Raw genomic sequence first — 15,978 nt, 5'->3', positions numbered from 1 at the left:
TTAAAAGAAGTCAACAACTTAGAGATTGTATCTTTTTATTGTCAAATAGTCTCAGAATATCAATGAAAGGAAATAGTGATCACAGTTAATAAAACTTTTCTGTACTCTGAACAATGCTGAGTGTTAATCTTGTCCTATTAAAGTAATCTTGAGAGGAATATACTCATAAAGAGAACACAGACTCTGGTTCAACAAAGATGAATAAACAAATCTTTTTATTAAATTTGCATTTGAAATAAATTATTTAATCTCATTTATGGAAATAAAAAGTCTGTTTTGTTGGCTTCTCAATAAAACTTGGACATACAACTAACAAAACAGAAAGTGTACAGCAAAGAGCATTAAAAGTGCTAAGCTTGGAGCAGCATTCACAATGAGTATTTCAGTCCAGTTCTCTTCAGCCCCCACGCGATCTTCCATGATCTCCTCGTGCCTGCTGAAGTTCACCCAGGCACTCCATGCTCTGGAGTGGTGCTTGTGAACCACCCCGCAGGACCCTTCACACCAGCATGTCACACTCAAGTGTCCTTCACTGCTGGCCAGGCCTGGCTTAGCTGCCTTCTTTAGTGTAGAGGTCTTCCTTCCATAAAGCTTCCAAAAGAACTTCATCTGGGATTTCTTCCATGGCATAATTCAGCCTGTCATCTGCAGCTTCAGCCAGTTCCACGTCTTCAGCAGCTTCTAGGAAACAGGCATCGTCACTTGCGTTTTCCCACTCACTGCCTGACAACAGGAAGTCTTGAGACCAGCTGTCCTCTGGCGATGCTGAGCTTTTTGACAAGTCTGACACATTAGAATGTGGATTTACTTTTCCTTCTGTGTGCCCCCTGTCATCCATTAGCATGGACTCTTCTTCCTTTGAGAAACAAAAACACTACTTATTTCATATGCAAATATTCTTGATACCTTCAGCTGCTCTGCAAGTCTGAAGTTTGTGCTGTCAGAGAATGGACACAGCAGAAAGCTGGCCAACACGACAACGTTTTCAGCATGTTCATATATAGCCACATTAACCTGTGGAAGCCTATTTTAGAAGGAGTAGAAACCCACTGTTTTACTAGCACCCTACAAGTAGCATGTTGAATACAGCTTCATAAAATAATACAAGGTTAAGTGTCTGTTCAAAGATACTGTCAGGACCTGAAAATACAGTTAAATGACACTTTCTGAAAAATAATAGCTACTGATGAGCTGCTTGAGTAGAGCTTAACGTGCCATTCTGCTGTATGATGTTTAGAGCTGTATAGTTACATTTAAAAGTTGAAAAAATACCGATTCTTATTGCCTAAGCAGTGAAAAAACTTGTCTGTTCAGGGTGTAGAGTCCAGGTGCAGGATCAGGTCAGTTTAAATATTCTGCCTGTTTGGGGAAACGTGCTGCACTGCTACACTGAAATGGAGGGGCACTGGCTTACATTTGAGTCTGACTGACTGAAGCGTTCCAGAACCAGTTCTGTTCTACCTTGCATGAAGTCAGACACGCACAGCAGAGCTAAACTTGGGCAGTTTTTCTCTTCTGCACCTGGAGTGGCCTTGTGACTTAGACATTGGGAACTGCTGTTCTCACCAGAACAGCAAGTCTTTAGTCCCAGGTGAAGTTCCACAATTCCAGGAACTTAACATTGCCGGAGAACTTAAAAATGAATATATGGAGCTACCACACCAGCACAGCTGCTGTGGGAACCTCTTCTATACCACTGTAACAGTGTGTGGGGCTCTCCCAGTAGACTGGGATGTTAGTGGGAATGTCCAGGGTCTTCCAGGGCCTCATAAGTACTTAAGCATCTCAACAGGACAAAAACATACCTCTTTGAAAAGAACTGGGAGGCATATCCCAGGCGGCAGTGGAAAACCTAAATCAAATATAAGACATTAATTAAAGTTAACATTCCAAAATGTATGAAGTACAATTGAGATCACAGGCTACATACTTTGTGACTTGAAGTTTTGTTCTCTGCAGACAGGATCGTGACACTTTTGATACCAGACTTCATTCTTTAGATCTACCAGAATCCTAAGAATGAAATTATTTAGATTTTTAGTAGCAGTACATAAATGAAGTGAATTCATATGGTAGGAAACTAACACTAAATGAACAGGTTTTGTTTGTCCTCAGCTGTGGACATTGCTTTCATCCTCCTGGCATACTTAGTGCATACTTGTTTTGTACAATTTTTAGTAAACTTCAGGTTTCATAAGTTTAAAGAAATAAATTTTTAAGACTAACATCCAAAAGTGAAATTTAGTCAATTTAATTACATTAAGCTTTGAAGAGAAAGTCATCAAATTAAGATTAGCATATGGGACTTCACTGTAAGATAAGATTTTGTTGCTGCTGCTGTTACAGATAATTTCATTGTAAAAGCCACCTAAAATCACTATTTTCTGTCAACTGATTAAGCCACCCAGCTTTTTCAACTGTGCTTTAGAAACACTAAACTTCAAGCAACTCACTTGAGAAACAGCAAGTTCATCCAGCTGTGGGGTTTCTTGAATATCCTTGTTTCTCAGAAACACATTCCTTATGTTTCAGTGATTTTAAATGTTGCATAAATTATTTCTCAGTTAAAATATTTACACTAATGATATATTGTAATTCTAATATAATTAAAAATATAATCTACATTTTCCATCATTTATTTTGCTAAAACTATAGGAAGTCTGAGTCCTTGTAGAGTCACTAGCAAAACTCATCTTGATTCATGTGGCAGGAATTACCATTCTAAAATGGCAATTCTTAATTATTAAAAGGACAGAGTCATTTTAGTAACATAAGAATGTAATTTAAGATGCACTGTAAATTAATTCAAAAGCAGTCTGCTTGCTTTCTTATTTTTCAGCTTCCTAGCTGGGAAGTATCAAAACACAGTACTGTGGAATAGCTTTAACATACTCTATGTTAGCATCTTTGGGCCCATATTTTAAATACCAGGAAGATTACTTCACAGAATTATTAGAAATAAAAGTCCAGTTATCACAAAGTAAACTTGGGGAGGGGATAAATAGTTTCTTTCATTTTGTGGGGGTTTTTTTTGTAATTAAAACATTGTATCCCCACAGAGCAAGCCAGCAGAAGTTGTAACAGTTGCTGATTCTACCCATAAGAGTTTTTTTGGCATTTCTAGAGAATAACAGTTGAACAGGAAAATAAATAAAGCTGTTTTAAACTGAATAGCTAAAGAACATACATTATATTGTTACTTTTGTGAGCTCTTCTGATATTTTCACACCAACGGTAACCAGAAATATCATAAATAAGTAGTTCTTTGAGAGAGAAGTAACTCCATTGTCGTATCCCTGAGGAAAAAAAAATAATTATTTAAATTCTTTCTAAATAGTGCTGCAGAAGACTCATTTGTAAATAGTAAGGTGGTCTCTTTACCTCCTCGTAGCCCATCTTTATTAACCAAAGAACGAACAAAATTATCAATTTCTGGATATGGCGAACCCTGGTAACCCTCCATGGGATCTGTTAAACCAAAGGCCACCAACACACACTGTTAGAGGGTTTGCCAGGCAATATGCCACTGTAACACACACACTTTATACAGACCACAGGCAGAAAATGTACATCAATCACATCACACTCATAAATCAAACCAGAGATAAAGCCACTGTCACTTTCTTGTAGGTCTTTAAAGTGCCACCCCCACCCCCAAGGTGCAGAGGGAGCTGGGACAAAGCAAGACAGCTGTGGGTACAGCAGGGAGGGTCAGTGGCACTCAGGTGCTGCAGAGCATCCTTCAGTGCAGATGTGCTCTGCCTCCTGCAGAAAGGCAGCTGAAGAAGGGCCCTCCCAGAAATTACCAGGTGTACAAATCACAAAACATCTTCTTAAGAGTGTTTTTTTCTATGCAGTAGAAAAGGCTTGAGGTACCTCTGCTGCATCTGGTAGTTTTACTGTTTAAAAAAGCAGACATTTTTCTCTCCTCCTCAGAAAAGCCAGATGACAGAACTTTTAAATCATCCCTCGCTCTAAAGAAAAGGGAGAATACAAAGAGTAAGATTCTTACAGCATAACACAGTACAATAAAACTCCCTGTAACATCCCACAGGACACAGCCCTGGGCCCAGGAGTGGGCCAGGAGACCTCCAGGGGTCCCTGCCAACCCTGTCCAGCCTGTGATTCACTGTGCACCCTTCCCTGTTCCTGGAGCACTTTCCCTTCTGGCCTTGGCAGTTTCCCTGGCCCCCACCCCAGGACAGGGGTTCCTCCTCCCCAGCAGCAACATTTGGTTCCTGGCCAGAGTCCCAGGACCCACCCATTTAAGGACTGCTGGTCCACACTCCTACAGCAGGAGTATATATCCTACAGATGGAGTATTTATGCAAATATACCTTTTGTAAGGTTTCTTTTTTTTTTTCCTCTCTACAATGAACTGTTTTTCCTTGCCATATTGCTAACTGGAAGCCAGATGATAACAGAAGTCTAAATTCAACACAGCAGAATTTCTCATCCATATTTATGGTGGATTCAGCTGATGCCTATGATCTGAATACACTGTGTGGTTTGACTGGCACCAGTTCAGGATAATGAACATGTCAGGATTTAAAACCTGAAGTCAGAACAAATACATGTGTTCAATAAAAATATTAATACTATTTTAACCTTTCTGCTACAGCAATGATTAGGCTCTTCTTAAGATAAGGTATGACATATCAGAGGTTTAGATTAGATATAGAACACTTGATTATTGTCTGTATAAGTACCCAGCCTACAGAGGGGTCTGCATCAAATGGGAAATCTGGTAAGCAAAAAACCATGGACAGAAAGCCTTTGTATTTCTTATCCTACTTTGAAAAATATTCCATCTTCTTATATTTAACTGACTAGAAATCTGTTAAGTTTTGCTTCCAGAACTACACAGAATCTGACCAGACTTAATCATGGTTATGTTGTGGTATTTTGAGTGTGTATAGAGAAATGAGGCACAATTCAGAGGCTGTAACAGATCTGAAGGCAGGTTTAACAAAAGAAAGGGACTCCCAAGAAATTTTTTTTTCTTCAAAACCACGAAATTCTACTAGGAACTCCTAAATTACACTGTAACAATGTTATTTAATTAACTGCTTATTCATAACAGTTATTTGTAACTGCTACAGGAGAATTATCATTAAAATAGCTATTTAAAAATACTGTACATTTGACTGGAATTAAGTAATTACCCAATGTTGCAGATTAAAGAGGAAAGAAAATATGCTTCTTCCAAGGAAACATCCTTTTCACAGTTGGGGATAAACTTATTATCCTCTGCTATCTTCAGAATCACATTTTTTCCTGCTTTTGATGACTTATACATCCGGAAATTTCTATTCTTTGTATAAACTCCTACAGGAAAACAGATATTTCTTAACACGGCAGTGCTGGCTGGGAATTAACATACTGAGCACTTGTAAATTAAACAATTTCCCTTAGGCCCAGCTAAGAGTCTAATGGATGGACAAACACTGTTACTGCCTGGCTCACATCCCACAGAAGAAAAGCAACAAAGCATGATCATGTACACTTGTATGTTACAGACTAATTAAGACAAATGCTCAATACTTCTGCATAGGCTTTTTAATCATTCTGACATTATAATTGTTAAAAGTTCCCCTTCAGTACAAGAAACTGGTTCTTTCACAATAACTTTGTGAAATACAACTAAGCCCAAAAAGCTGCACAATTATTTTAACCAGAAATAACTTAATCAAGTTTTCTGTGGACTGCTTCACAGCTTTTCTGAGGCATGTATCAGGAAAACTTAATTCCAATCTCAAAAATAAACAACAAAACAACAATCAGGCATCTTAACATTGCATAATCTATCTAATAATTGATTGAGAAGGTGAGTTTTATTAGCAGGCTGCATTTGACTTTCATTAAGAGAAAAGCACTTACAGAGCTCACACAAGAAGAACATTACAAAACTTTCTGTCACTGTAGCCTCATGATATAATTCAGTAGTTCAGCAATTTTAACTTTCCAATTCTAAGGTAATGTGTATAACATAAATACTGAGGATGGTTAACTATGGGAAACTAACATCAAATTCTTAAAAAGTGAGACAGGAAACAAATTGTTTTGATTTAAATTCCATTTACAAATATGCTTGAAAGAATTTTGAACAGTAGGTGAAAGTAACCCTTCTGACTCAGTAACAGAGAAGCCTACTGTAGCCAGCTTTGGGATTACATTTCAGTAGATCAGACATACTGAAGAGGCCCACAATAAAAGTGATCCTGAATTCCATGAGAAGAATTTGAAGGAATGGAGGTTCTTCAGGAGAGTCTGAAGAAAAAACCCAAGGTGAAGTCCTGAAATGTGTAACACACTGCTGTGCAAAAGCTTGCCAAGCTATTTTCATTTCCCTGAGATAAGGCCAAAAGGAAAAAAAAAACAGATATGGAGTTAAAGAAGGGTGGAACTTTCAAACTCTAGTTTGACTATGGGAGTTGTGCTCCTGGAGATTTGTAACATTTTAACACCATGAACAGCCCAGGCCCAGCTGGGCCATGAAGTGCCCAATCCAAAATTTCTGTTATTTCACCACTGAAAGCTAACAGCTGCCATTCCAGACAGGGAAAGAAGGCTCAATTCATACATGTAGAATAATATAGAAAGCCATGCCTGCAAGACTTGTTCCTTTATTAAGCAGCTTCTAATTCAACTGAAATAACAAAAATGCAATATATGCTATCTTCTTTCAACACAAATGGGAACACTAAGCCCTTAAGGGGAGAAAAAAATTAGTCTTTTGTGTAAAGAATTACTTTAAACTTCAGAACAAAATAATGAAATGTAGTAATATAAGAAGTTCCCTAGACCATGAATCTAAGGCTCCTTTAAAGCACAGCACTTAAAACAACAGTTCCAGCATGTATTTACAGTCTGACCATAGGAACAGCAGTAACCAAAGATTCAGGAACATTTCATTCTTAACCTTTGCTGCATCCCAAAGGGGTTTAAAAAACACTTATACTTACCTAGATCCACAAAAAGCTGCTTGTTCCCTTCTTTATCCTTTACTATTAGGAAGGAAAAATCCAAGTTTTCTCCCTGGTGTGGCATTTCCACATCCTTTGTTTCGTGAGCAATGGCTGGCCTGTCTTTAGAATCATCTTCAACAGCTGTGAGGTTTCTAAGAGAACCATCTAATCCAGTTCCTGCAGAACACTGCAAAACATTCCCTGCTTCTTCAGCTGGAATCACAGCAGCCCTATTCTCCATTAATCTTATGGCAGGCTGCAAAATGGTTCTCACAAAGTTACCTTAAAAACAACCGAAGAAGGCCAAAAGCAGGAGACATCATTTATGAGTCAAGAAAGAACTTAGAGAGTTTCTGTGCAAACATTTTTCAAAACAGAGAGTTTCTGTACAAACATTTTTCAAAACAAGATGGAAGTGGTTGAAGTTCAGGGTTTTTTTCACCCTTCTGGATTTTTAAAAAGAAATCTTTTGACCAAACCACTGTATAAAATGGCTAGTGACTGAGAAACCAATGCCTCACAAGAAATTGTACTAAATGTCTTTTAAAAAACCCAAAACCCTAAATACTAACAAGCTCAGATTTAGGATTCTAAAAAGGTTGTGATTGTCCCCTCACTACTGCTTTCCCTAATTCCACTTTCAGAATGACTGAAATGTTTACTTGCAGCTTCACGGTGTATTTACTGATGTAAGAGCTTGACCAAAGCTTACTCAAACAAGAAATTACTTTTACAGGAGTGTTTTCTAATGACTTTTCAAACTCCAATATTGTAATTCAACTCCAATTGTAACTCCAGGCTCTGCTAAATGGTAACCAAAGACAGACAAATAATGTTCTAATGAGAAAGCATGATAAGATAATAAATACAGATGTGGGGAAAAAACTATGAAGTGGAAGGAATACTGGCAAGGATGATTCTGCACTTGTTGGATGAAGCTTCCATGGGGAACGTGAATGAATAAGAAATACTGTTCCTCCCATGCTACGTATCAGCAGAATGACTCAGCATATCAAGCATCAAAATCATCATCCTCATCCTTCATTACAGGACTACTGGGGCACACAAATGAGTCAAGACAACCCCAAACTGGCAATTCTCTGTGTTGGAGTTGCCATATCTGAGAAATCCCAACTTATATAAACAATTAAAATTGCTTTCAGCTTTCTCTTAAGCATGTTTATGCACAGGTGGCTTGAAATCATATTTGCCCTGCCTTTTTGACAATGTGCTGAGCAGAAATTAACTGTATTTAGAGCAAAAACCAGCAGCTTGAATTGTTAAGACTGACATTAATCTGAAAATTAAGGAGCCATAGACTTTTCAGTTTCATAGAAATCAGTATTTTTGTAAATAAAACATACATGCACAAAAAAAGTTATAGTTTTGTAAACACATGCTAATTATAGGAAAAGAAAATAGAAGATGAGAAAAAATGAGGCTTAATTAAATAGAAAGTAATTATGTGTATGCTAGGAATACATATTTGTTTCCACATATAATTCCATTAAAATAAATGGTGATATGGGAGATGGCACTGTATAAACTCAAAACCTCACCTTTTATTTCTAGGTGTAAGAGACAAGAACACACTTACCAATATGAGTGTTGTCCTTAAATACAGTCTTTTGGGGTAGAAATATTAAGTGCCGACTAAATTTTTCATCAGTGCTGGAATCCAAGTTCAAGACATCTTCTGATGAACAATTTACATCATAAAATTCTTTTAATTTTTGGCTGACAAGCTGAAATTATAAACATTAATTATGTTGTTTTACTCTAGTAGTTGTATCTACAAAACCTAACACAAGTTCAGATTCTACATTTTTCTCAAGCTCTTTTTTTTTCCCTCAGTTTGAACATACAAATAATGTAATTCAAACCAACCCATATCAAGTTTTAACCAAGTTTGACATAGACTTCATTTCCTTAAATAAGCAAGTCACGTAACACTTGACTAACAGTGATAAGCTGGAAAGACTTCCAGTTTCTCAGGTCAAAGTCTGGCTAGGAGGCTTTACCCTGCAGGCCGTTTTGCACCACAAAGCAGTTCACACCCGCGGTGACAATGTTTGCGATGCACACTCACCACCAGTGGAAGACGGAGGCTGTCATGCTACACAGGTCTGGTGAGCTAATTCACTGTGATGATTTAGCTAAGTCATGGGTTCCACCCAATGAACAGTAACTAAGCAGAAAACAGATTTCACTCTAAATTAGCTCTAAAAAAAAACCTTTTATAAACCAAGGTAGTGATTATTCATGTTTAGGACTGGGACTCAGAACTAAAGATCTGGAAGCTTTGGGTTTTAGCAGCTCAGATCCCCCACCCAGCAAATCCAAAACCCTCTTCTTAACCTGAGGAATCTCTACATTTCAGAGCTGATCCACAATGCATAAACCCCTCCAGATTCTGTATCAATGAAGGGTTCTTTGTGAAGGAATTACCTCAATAATCTTTTACTTTTGTTCACTTCTAGCTAGAGACATGTAGGTGACAGAAGTCTCACAGACATCCACTCACAATGAGATCTTATTAAAACAGAAGATATTCTTCTAAAAACATATGAATGGCATATTGAACTTGCAGAGAGTTCATTTAAAAAAAAAAAAAAAAACTGCAATAAAATGGAAACTGCACTATTTCATAAAATTGATAATTAGTAAAGGTATTTAATTTTAGACACCAAATTGGTAAGTGCAGTCACATGATGCTCTCTACATCATCATTTAACTAAATTATAATGAACTGTCATCTAAAGAAACTTTCAGGAGAGATTTATCTAAGCCTTAATATACACCTGCAGCATTGGGCAAGGGGAATGAACTGAGGAATATATGAATGGAACTTTTATTGATGTATTTATTGATTTAAAGAGTACCTAAACATTCCTTCAGTTTTACAGCTTTGAAGTGGCAGAGCACATGACACGACCTTCAAAAGTAAACCTACCATGTCAGTAAACCTACCATAAATGCAATCAGTCCAACAGCCATCATTCTTTATTTTTGTCTCTCAAATTTTTTGTCTCTCACTTAGATTAAACTCTTGCTTTAATTAAAACAGTATTTTTACTTACTTAAAAATAATCACCGGGTCTGCAATTCTTTTAATTGTACTATAGCATAATCAATATAAAGTGGTAAATTGGTTTCATATTAAATTAACAATAAATTCATATTCATCTACAGCATGACTTTGCTCCAGTTTACCTCAATTAACTTCATGACCATACTCTTGCCATCTGCATCAGGATTTGCTGGTTTGTAAAACTCCAAATCAAAATAAAGTTTGCAAGCATCTTTTTCAGGAATTACTTCATAGCAATGCATAAGACTTGTTTTGCAACCTTGGCTAAGGAAAAACAAAAACAAATCACAACCTCTCATGATAAACATTATGAGCATCATAAACATGCTTATCAGTTGTAAACAAGGATCCCACATATTTTATTCTGCAATCAACCATCCATACTAAAAAAATGTAGCAGCCCTATAATGCTTTGAAAAATTTGTAACTAACATCAGCATCAAGTATCAGCAAAGATTGTCTGGCCTAGAATTTAATTTTGTAGAGTACTCTCCTCTCCATGCCCCCTCCCAGTCTTACAATACATACAGAAATGTTGAGAATTCAAGGAACTATGAAAACTACAGTAAAAAACTTAAGTTATCATTCATATGTCTATAGCACAAACAAAGAGATTATATGGGGTTTTTTTCTAACTAAATTTAAAAATAATCCCACCGTCAGTTTCAGAAAAAAAATCAGGCTTTATGTATTAAAATTGACTCAGACTTCTTTCACTTCATAGCCAAATGTTTTACTGTAAAAGAAACAAATGGGGGAAAAGTTCAGTTCATGACTGAATTGTCAATACTTGGAACTACATCAGGCAAATGCAAACCCATAAATCAGTTTCCAGACATCTGCATTAACACCCACTGAAACTGGTGTATGACTAGTCAGAGAAGTATGTTTTTGTCATGTGTTGGTATGATCCCCTGAGGAAAGCTGACAGCAAAAGCAAAATCTACTGTTAATAAATTTCAGCTCAACAGACAGAGTACTTAATCCACAGGAAATAATGGCAACCTGCTACTCAAAAGAAAGTTAAAACCCACTACAGAATATATTGTTTTGTCCTTGTGAAGATTTTTCCCATTGCCAAGATGACTCCTCAGGTAACCCATTACAGCTCCGTGCCACTCAGAGCAGCAGATGGCTTCTGGGAATACCTATCCACTGCTAGCTCCTAGTAGGTAGGATAGCCAGTGTACCCTAACTTTTACTAACATTCAGGGCACCTTCTCAAATACTCACGTGTAATAAAACCAAAGCTCTTCATATGTTGTCACAAGGTAAAACCTCTGTCCACTCTGTGTGTTCTTTTCCAAAGCAAACACATGAACATCCTTTTCAAATAAAAACATTGAATGTTTTTTGTTATTCAAAAAAAAGTTTAAGTCTTCCTAAGTTCCTATTTGGCAACAATTAAAGGTTAATAAATACTAGGGAACTATAAACAGATCACTTATCCTTTTCCACACTCAGTAGCATCTAGTTTTAATTTAGAACATCATTCTGATTTCAGTTACATGGGTAAACTTTGAAGCTTTTCTTTGCTGTGCAGTAATGAAAACTGTTTCCTCTGTAAACTCTTGCTTTTTTCTGGTCAATATCAAGTGCATCTAAAGCGAGGAGGAACCATGTCCTGAAAGGAGCAGCCTCATGGATATGATGACAGTATAAGCTTTATGAGCAAATATTCTTCAGACATTATGTTGTTTAGATCCAAAAATGGAAATCTGAGAAGAAAATGGAAAAAAAACTACTGCCAAACCAATGAGAACCTATTTTGGAAAACAGGCTGCCAGGATTACTTAAATACCTGAAACAGGTATGGAGAAAAGCTCAATATTTTCTTTAAAAATAGCAATCAATTTAAAAAGTGTTAAATTGAAAAGAGAGGATACCTTTCACACAATATTTATTTGGCTAATCACTTCCAATCATCTGAACTGGCTACTCAGATGCCACTGGAGAGTTCTTGTGTTTTTATGTAGTCTCTGCCTCTTCTTTATCTCTTTTTCTTCCTCATTTTTTTCCTCCTCTTTCTTCCTACTCAATTCTCACTACCTCCCCATTCTCCTGCCCACCCTGACAGCTTGGTCATCTTGAGAAGGAGCAAATTTATCACTACAATGTTCCCAAAAAGCACTTTTACTGTTCAAAGTTAACACCACATTTTGACTTGTATGTTAGAACAGAACTAGTACTTCTTAGAGATACCTCCAGTGCACCATGACCTACAAAGACAAAAAAACCCCAAACTTGCTCTTTCAGGATTGGGAAGAAAAAGATCTTGCAAACTGATAAAGACTTCACTTCCCAACAGCAATTTTAAATGATGTTCAATCTTGAAAGCATAAAAAGAGTAGAGACATTTCCCTGACACATAATATACCTCTTCGCAGGATTTTACATAATTAAAAGCTTCAGCCTGTCGAGAAAATATTTTCCAAACAGAGGATGGCATAGAGGGTTTGGACAGTCTTGGTCTATAAACTGTAGGAAGAGGATTTCTTTCATAGTGAGATGCTAGCTCTTCCACCTTCTTCAGTCTTTCTTGCCATTTTCTCTTCATTTCTCCTAAAGCAATTACAGACAGTCAAATCAGTATTAATCCACTTGCAAGGCAATTTCAATTTGGATATATCCCGTACTCCTCACTGCTTTTGATTCTGGTTTTGTTGAATGTAATTTATTAATTAACTGGGAGGAGCCAATATTCCAAATTAACACCCAACCTTGCTATGATACTCATTTTAATATTAAATCTCTTTACACTGTTTTGGAAGTACAAGAGCTTCATATTAACACTATCAAAGGTAAACAAAACAGAATAAAGACAGAGAAAGAAGGCCCAGGAATTTTCATTTTTGTCCACAGAATGGTATTACACTCCTCAGAAAATATACAAACTGTTGACTAGGCACACAACATCAGTAAGGAGTAAAAAAATACTAAGAGTAAAAGTAAAAAAAATACTAAGAGTAAAAAAATATTTTTCCTTTATGGTTGGGGAGACAAATGAGATAATTAATTTGTATGGCTAGGACAATATTTGAGTTCATAGGAGGAGTTAAGACTTCAGTGACTTTAGCTCTAAGCTCTGTATCTTGAAGCAAAAGAACTAAAATCCAAAATGAGAGCTCTGTTCTCCACTGCTGACCTTTGCTATTGATCACTCATACTTTCACCTGCTTTAAAAGCTCATATATTTTTCACAACCTTAAAACAGCAATCTTATCTCTTTTCAAGAAATAGAACCATGCAGCAACTCTTGCTATCTTGCAACCTTTAAGCTTCTAGTTCCATAAAGTAATCCAAATGCTGCAGAGTAATGTAGTAAAGCATAAACACACATATGTACAATTATCTGTAACTGGAACACCTGCAAATCAGTAAAAAGCACTGCCAGGAAACTGTGAAACAGAGGAAGAGAGGCAAGAAGTAACAAACATGAAGGGAAATCTTGTTCTGCCCAGCATAACCACCTGGTTCTCCTAACAGCTCCTGGGTTGCAGTGAAAGATAAAAATGAAATCGAGCGTACTCAAAAGTATCCAAACAAGCTGGATTCACAGGGCAAATTTAAGTATTTAAATATTCTTGTGGAACCCCAAAGCCCAAATTTTAGATCCTCTCATTTCCCCCTCCAAGTTTTCCACAGCAGAAGTTCCTGGACACTTACATTTCTGCCCACTGTTCTAAGCCTGCCAACGTCATGATAGTCAGTGCCTGCATCAAGTTTAAAAACAGAATGTTTTTTCTCTAACAGGGGTCAAACATATTACCTCTATCCCCCTTGTCCATCTTCTGATCTGTGCATTTTCTTCACTCCTTTTTTGTGCTCTTAGTTTCTTCTCTGGGAATGAAAAGTTATAGATAGCAATCAGCATTTCTCAGAAGTGCTAACAAAACTTTCAGTTTCATTTTGATGTTGCTGGCTGTAAATTAACTGGGTGCAAAAGACATCCCTACATCAGCATTTTTCCACAAGATGACCATTATAAAAGGAAAGTGAAGCAGAAAACCCCTAATTCTTTATTAATTTTAAACTTTCTAATTATATCAGCCTGTATTTTTGCAGAAACACAGCTGGAAGGATGCCTGAACCTGAGAGAAGGGTGATGACCCTTACCTTAAACTGAAACCTATCATGGTTCTTGCAGTCCAAACACTTGGTCTCTCAAGAGTCCAACATGTCAAGTCCTTTCAAGGCAATTTCAATTCCTTTGTGAACTATACCACAACACATCTATTTAGAGCACATACAAGCAACACTTACAGATCAGCCTTCTGAGTTCACTGGGAAAATCTCATTTCAGCATCCCTTCTTACATCCCACCAGAAATAAGGGCAGTACTTATTTTTGTTTGACTTGATTGAAAGAAATTTTGTCACCAACATGTTTGGACTTCAGTGTTAGTGACTCAGCAGGATGACTACATGGGTAGTCTGGAAAAATGTCTCCTGAGCAATGACTTAAAGAGCTTGCTATTTAATTTTCTCTATTTTATGGAAGACTTCTTCTCCCTTTACCTCTCATGATAACGACAAAACATATCACCCACACCTGCTGACAACTGAAGCTGAGACATGCAAATCACCTGCTACTCAAAATAACACTACACTTATTTCCTGGCTGGTGTGTATCATGCAACATAATTCTACAGCAGAATTCATGGTCCTTGACACAAATAAATCCATGAGATTTTCTCCCAGCTACTGATTCAGCCTAAGAAGAACACATTAAATTCCTTAATATTAGTGAAAATTAGTTTAGCTACCCCTCCATTGAGCTGACAAGTGGCATATTAACAAACACTACTCATCTTCCCAACAACAAATGTTTATCTTGCCCTCCTGATAGAGGAAGTGCCCTCTACAGTTACAGGATCACGGAATGGCTCAGGCTGGAAGGGACCACAGTGGGTCACCTGGTCCTACCTCCCTGCTCAAGCAGGGTCATCCTAGAGCACATGGCACAGGACTGGGTCCAGTCGGTTCCTGAGCATCTCCGGTGGAGGAGACTCCACAACCCCTCTGGACAACCTGTTCCTCAAATCAAGATTGCCAGTGCAGAACTCACTACGTCAGACCTGGGGATAAGACCTCAAAAAGTAGGTTAGTACCTCTTAGGAGAAGCTGGAATACACAGCTTCCAATGTTATCTGACTTCTGCTACTGAAGGTCAATGTACAAATATGAAACTAACTGACCTGAAAGTTGATGATGAAGCCAAAATCAGCCCTCAGTGTCAGAGCGCTGTTGCGCAAGGCAGGTCTGTTGGCAGCAGGGACAGTCACCACACAGGTGGGCAAAAACCCTGTCCAAGGGAAGGTACAGGCAGCTCACCCACAGGGATCTCACTCACTGAGGTCATGAGAGGGGCTGCTCATTTAGTAATTGTCCCCACAGATTACTCTAAATGGCCATTTCCTTTACAAACCACCATTCTTTCAGAATCACAGAATGTTCTGAGTTGGAAGGATCATCTCTAATCCAACTCCCAGCCCTGCGCACAACCACCTCCAAGAATCACCATGTACACCATGCACCTCACAATGCTGTCCAAATGCTTCTTGAGCTCTGTTAGGTTGGTGCTGTGACCTCCTCTCTGGGGAGCCTATTCCAGTGCCCAAACACCCTCTGGGTGAAGAGCCTCTCCCTAATACCCAGCTTAAACCACTCCTGACACAACTTCAGACCATTCCCTTGGGTCCTGTCACTGGTCACCACAGAGAAGGGATCATCCTCTTCCCCTCATGAGGATGTTGAAGATCACAATGAGGTGTCCCCTCAGCCTCCTTTTCTCCATGATGAAGAGACCAAGTGACCTCAGCTGCTCCTCATATGGCTTCCCCCCAGAGCCCTTCTCCATCCTCATGGTGCCCAAAACTGCACGCAGCATTTAATATGAGGCTGCACCAACATAGTATAA

The 15,978-nt window shown here is 37.9% G+C and overlaps 1 protein-coding gene across 6 annotated transcripts in view; it reads right to left on the bottom strand.

Moving 5' to 3' along the window:
- Window positions 1–11: 11 nt before the first annotated feature.
- The window catches only part of PRIMPOL (primase and DNA directed polymerase), a 16,411-nt gene continuing 444 nt past the window's right edge, over window positions 12–15,978 (bottom strand). For 2 of the 6 annotated variants that reach the window (XM_041427956.1, XM_041427958.1), the window contains exons 2-15: window positions 15,257–15,363; window positions 13,829–13,899; window positions 12,437–12,621; window positions 11,293–11,384; window positions 10,182–10,323; window positions 8,566–8,713; window positions 6,966–7,250; window positions 5,166–5,328; window positions 3,877–3,974; window positions 3,382–3,468; window positions 3,188–3,296; window positions 1,931–2,013; window positions 1,806–1,852; window positions 16–856 (exon numbers count right to left, since the gene is read on the bottom strand). In XM_041427956.1, the coding sequence (XP_041283890.1) occupies window positions 551–856; window positions 1,806–1,852; window positions 1,931–2,013; window positions 3,188–3,296; window positions 3,382–3,468; window positions 3,877–3,974; window positions 5,166–5,328; window positions 6,966–7,250; window positions 8,566–8,713; window positions 10,182–10,323; window positions 11,293–11,384; window positions 12,437–12,621; window positions 13,829–13,847 (1,764 nt within the window). In that variant the 5' untranslated portion in view covers window positions 13,848–13,899; window positions 15,257–15,363 and the 3' untranslated portion in view covers window positions 16–550. Of the gene's footprint in view, window positions 857–1,805; window positions 1,853–1,930; window positions 2,014–3,187; window positions 3,297–3,381; window positions 3,469–3,876; window positions 3,975–5,165; window positions 5,329–6,965; window positions 7,251–8,565; window positions 8,714–10,181; window positions 10,324–11,292; window positions 11,385–12,436; window positions 12,622–13,828; window positions 13,900–15,256; window positions 15,364–15,978 lie in introns of those variants that run through there. The other 4 variants (XM_041427955.1, XM_041427954.1, XM_041427960.1 and 1 more) reach the window with 3 other exon arrangements.

The sequence above is a fragment of the Onychostruthus taczanowskii genome, unplaced genomic scaffold (genome assembly GCF_017590055.1).
Source record: "Onychostruthus taczanowskii isolate IOZ18803 unplaced genomic scaffold, ASM1759005v1 scaffold12, whole genome shotgun sequence".
Taxonomy (NCBI): domain Eukaryota; kingdom Metazoa; phylum Chordata; class Aves; order Passeriformes; family Passeridae; genus Onychostruthus; species Onychostruthus taczanowskii.
The sequence above is the reverse complement of the archived record's forward strand: the minus strand, read 5'-3'. Positions and strand labels throughout refer to the sequence as shown.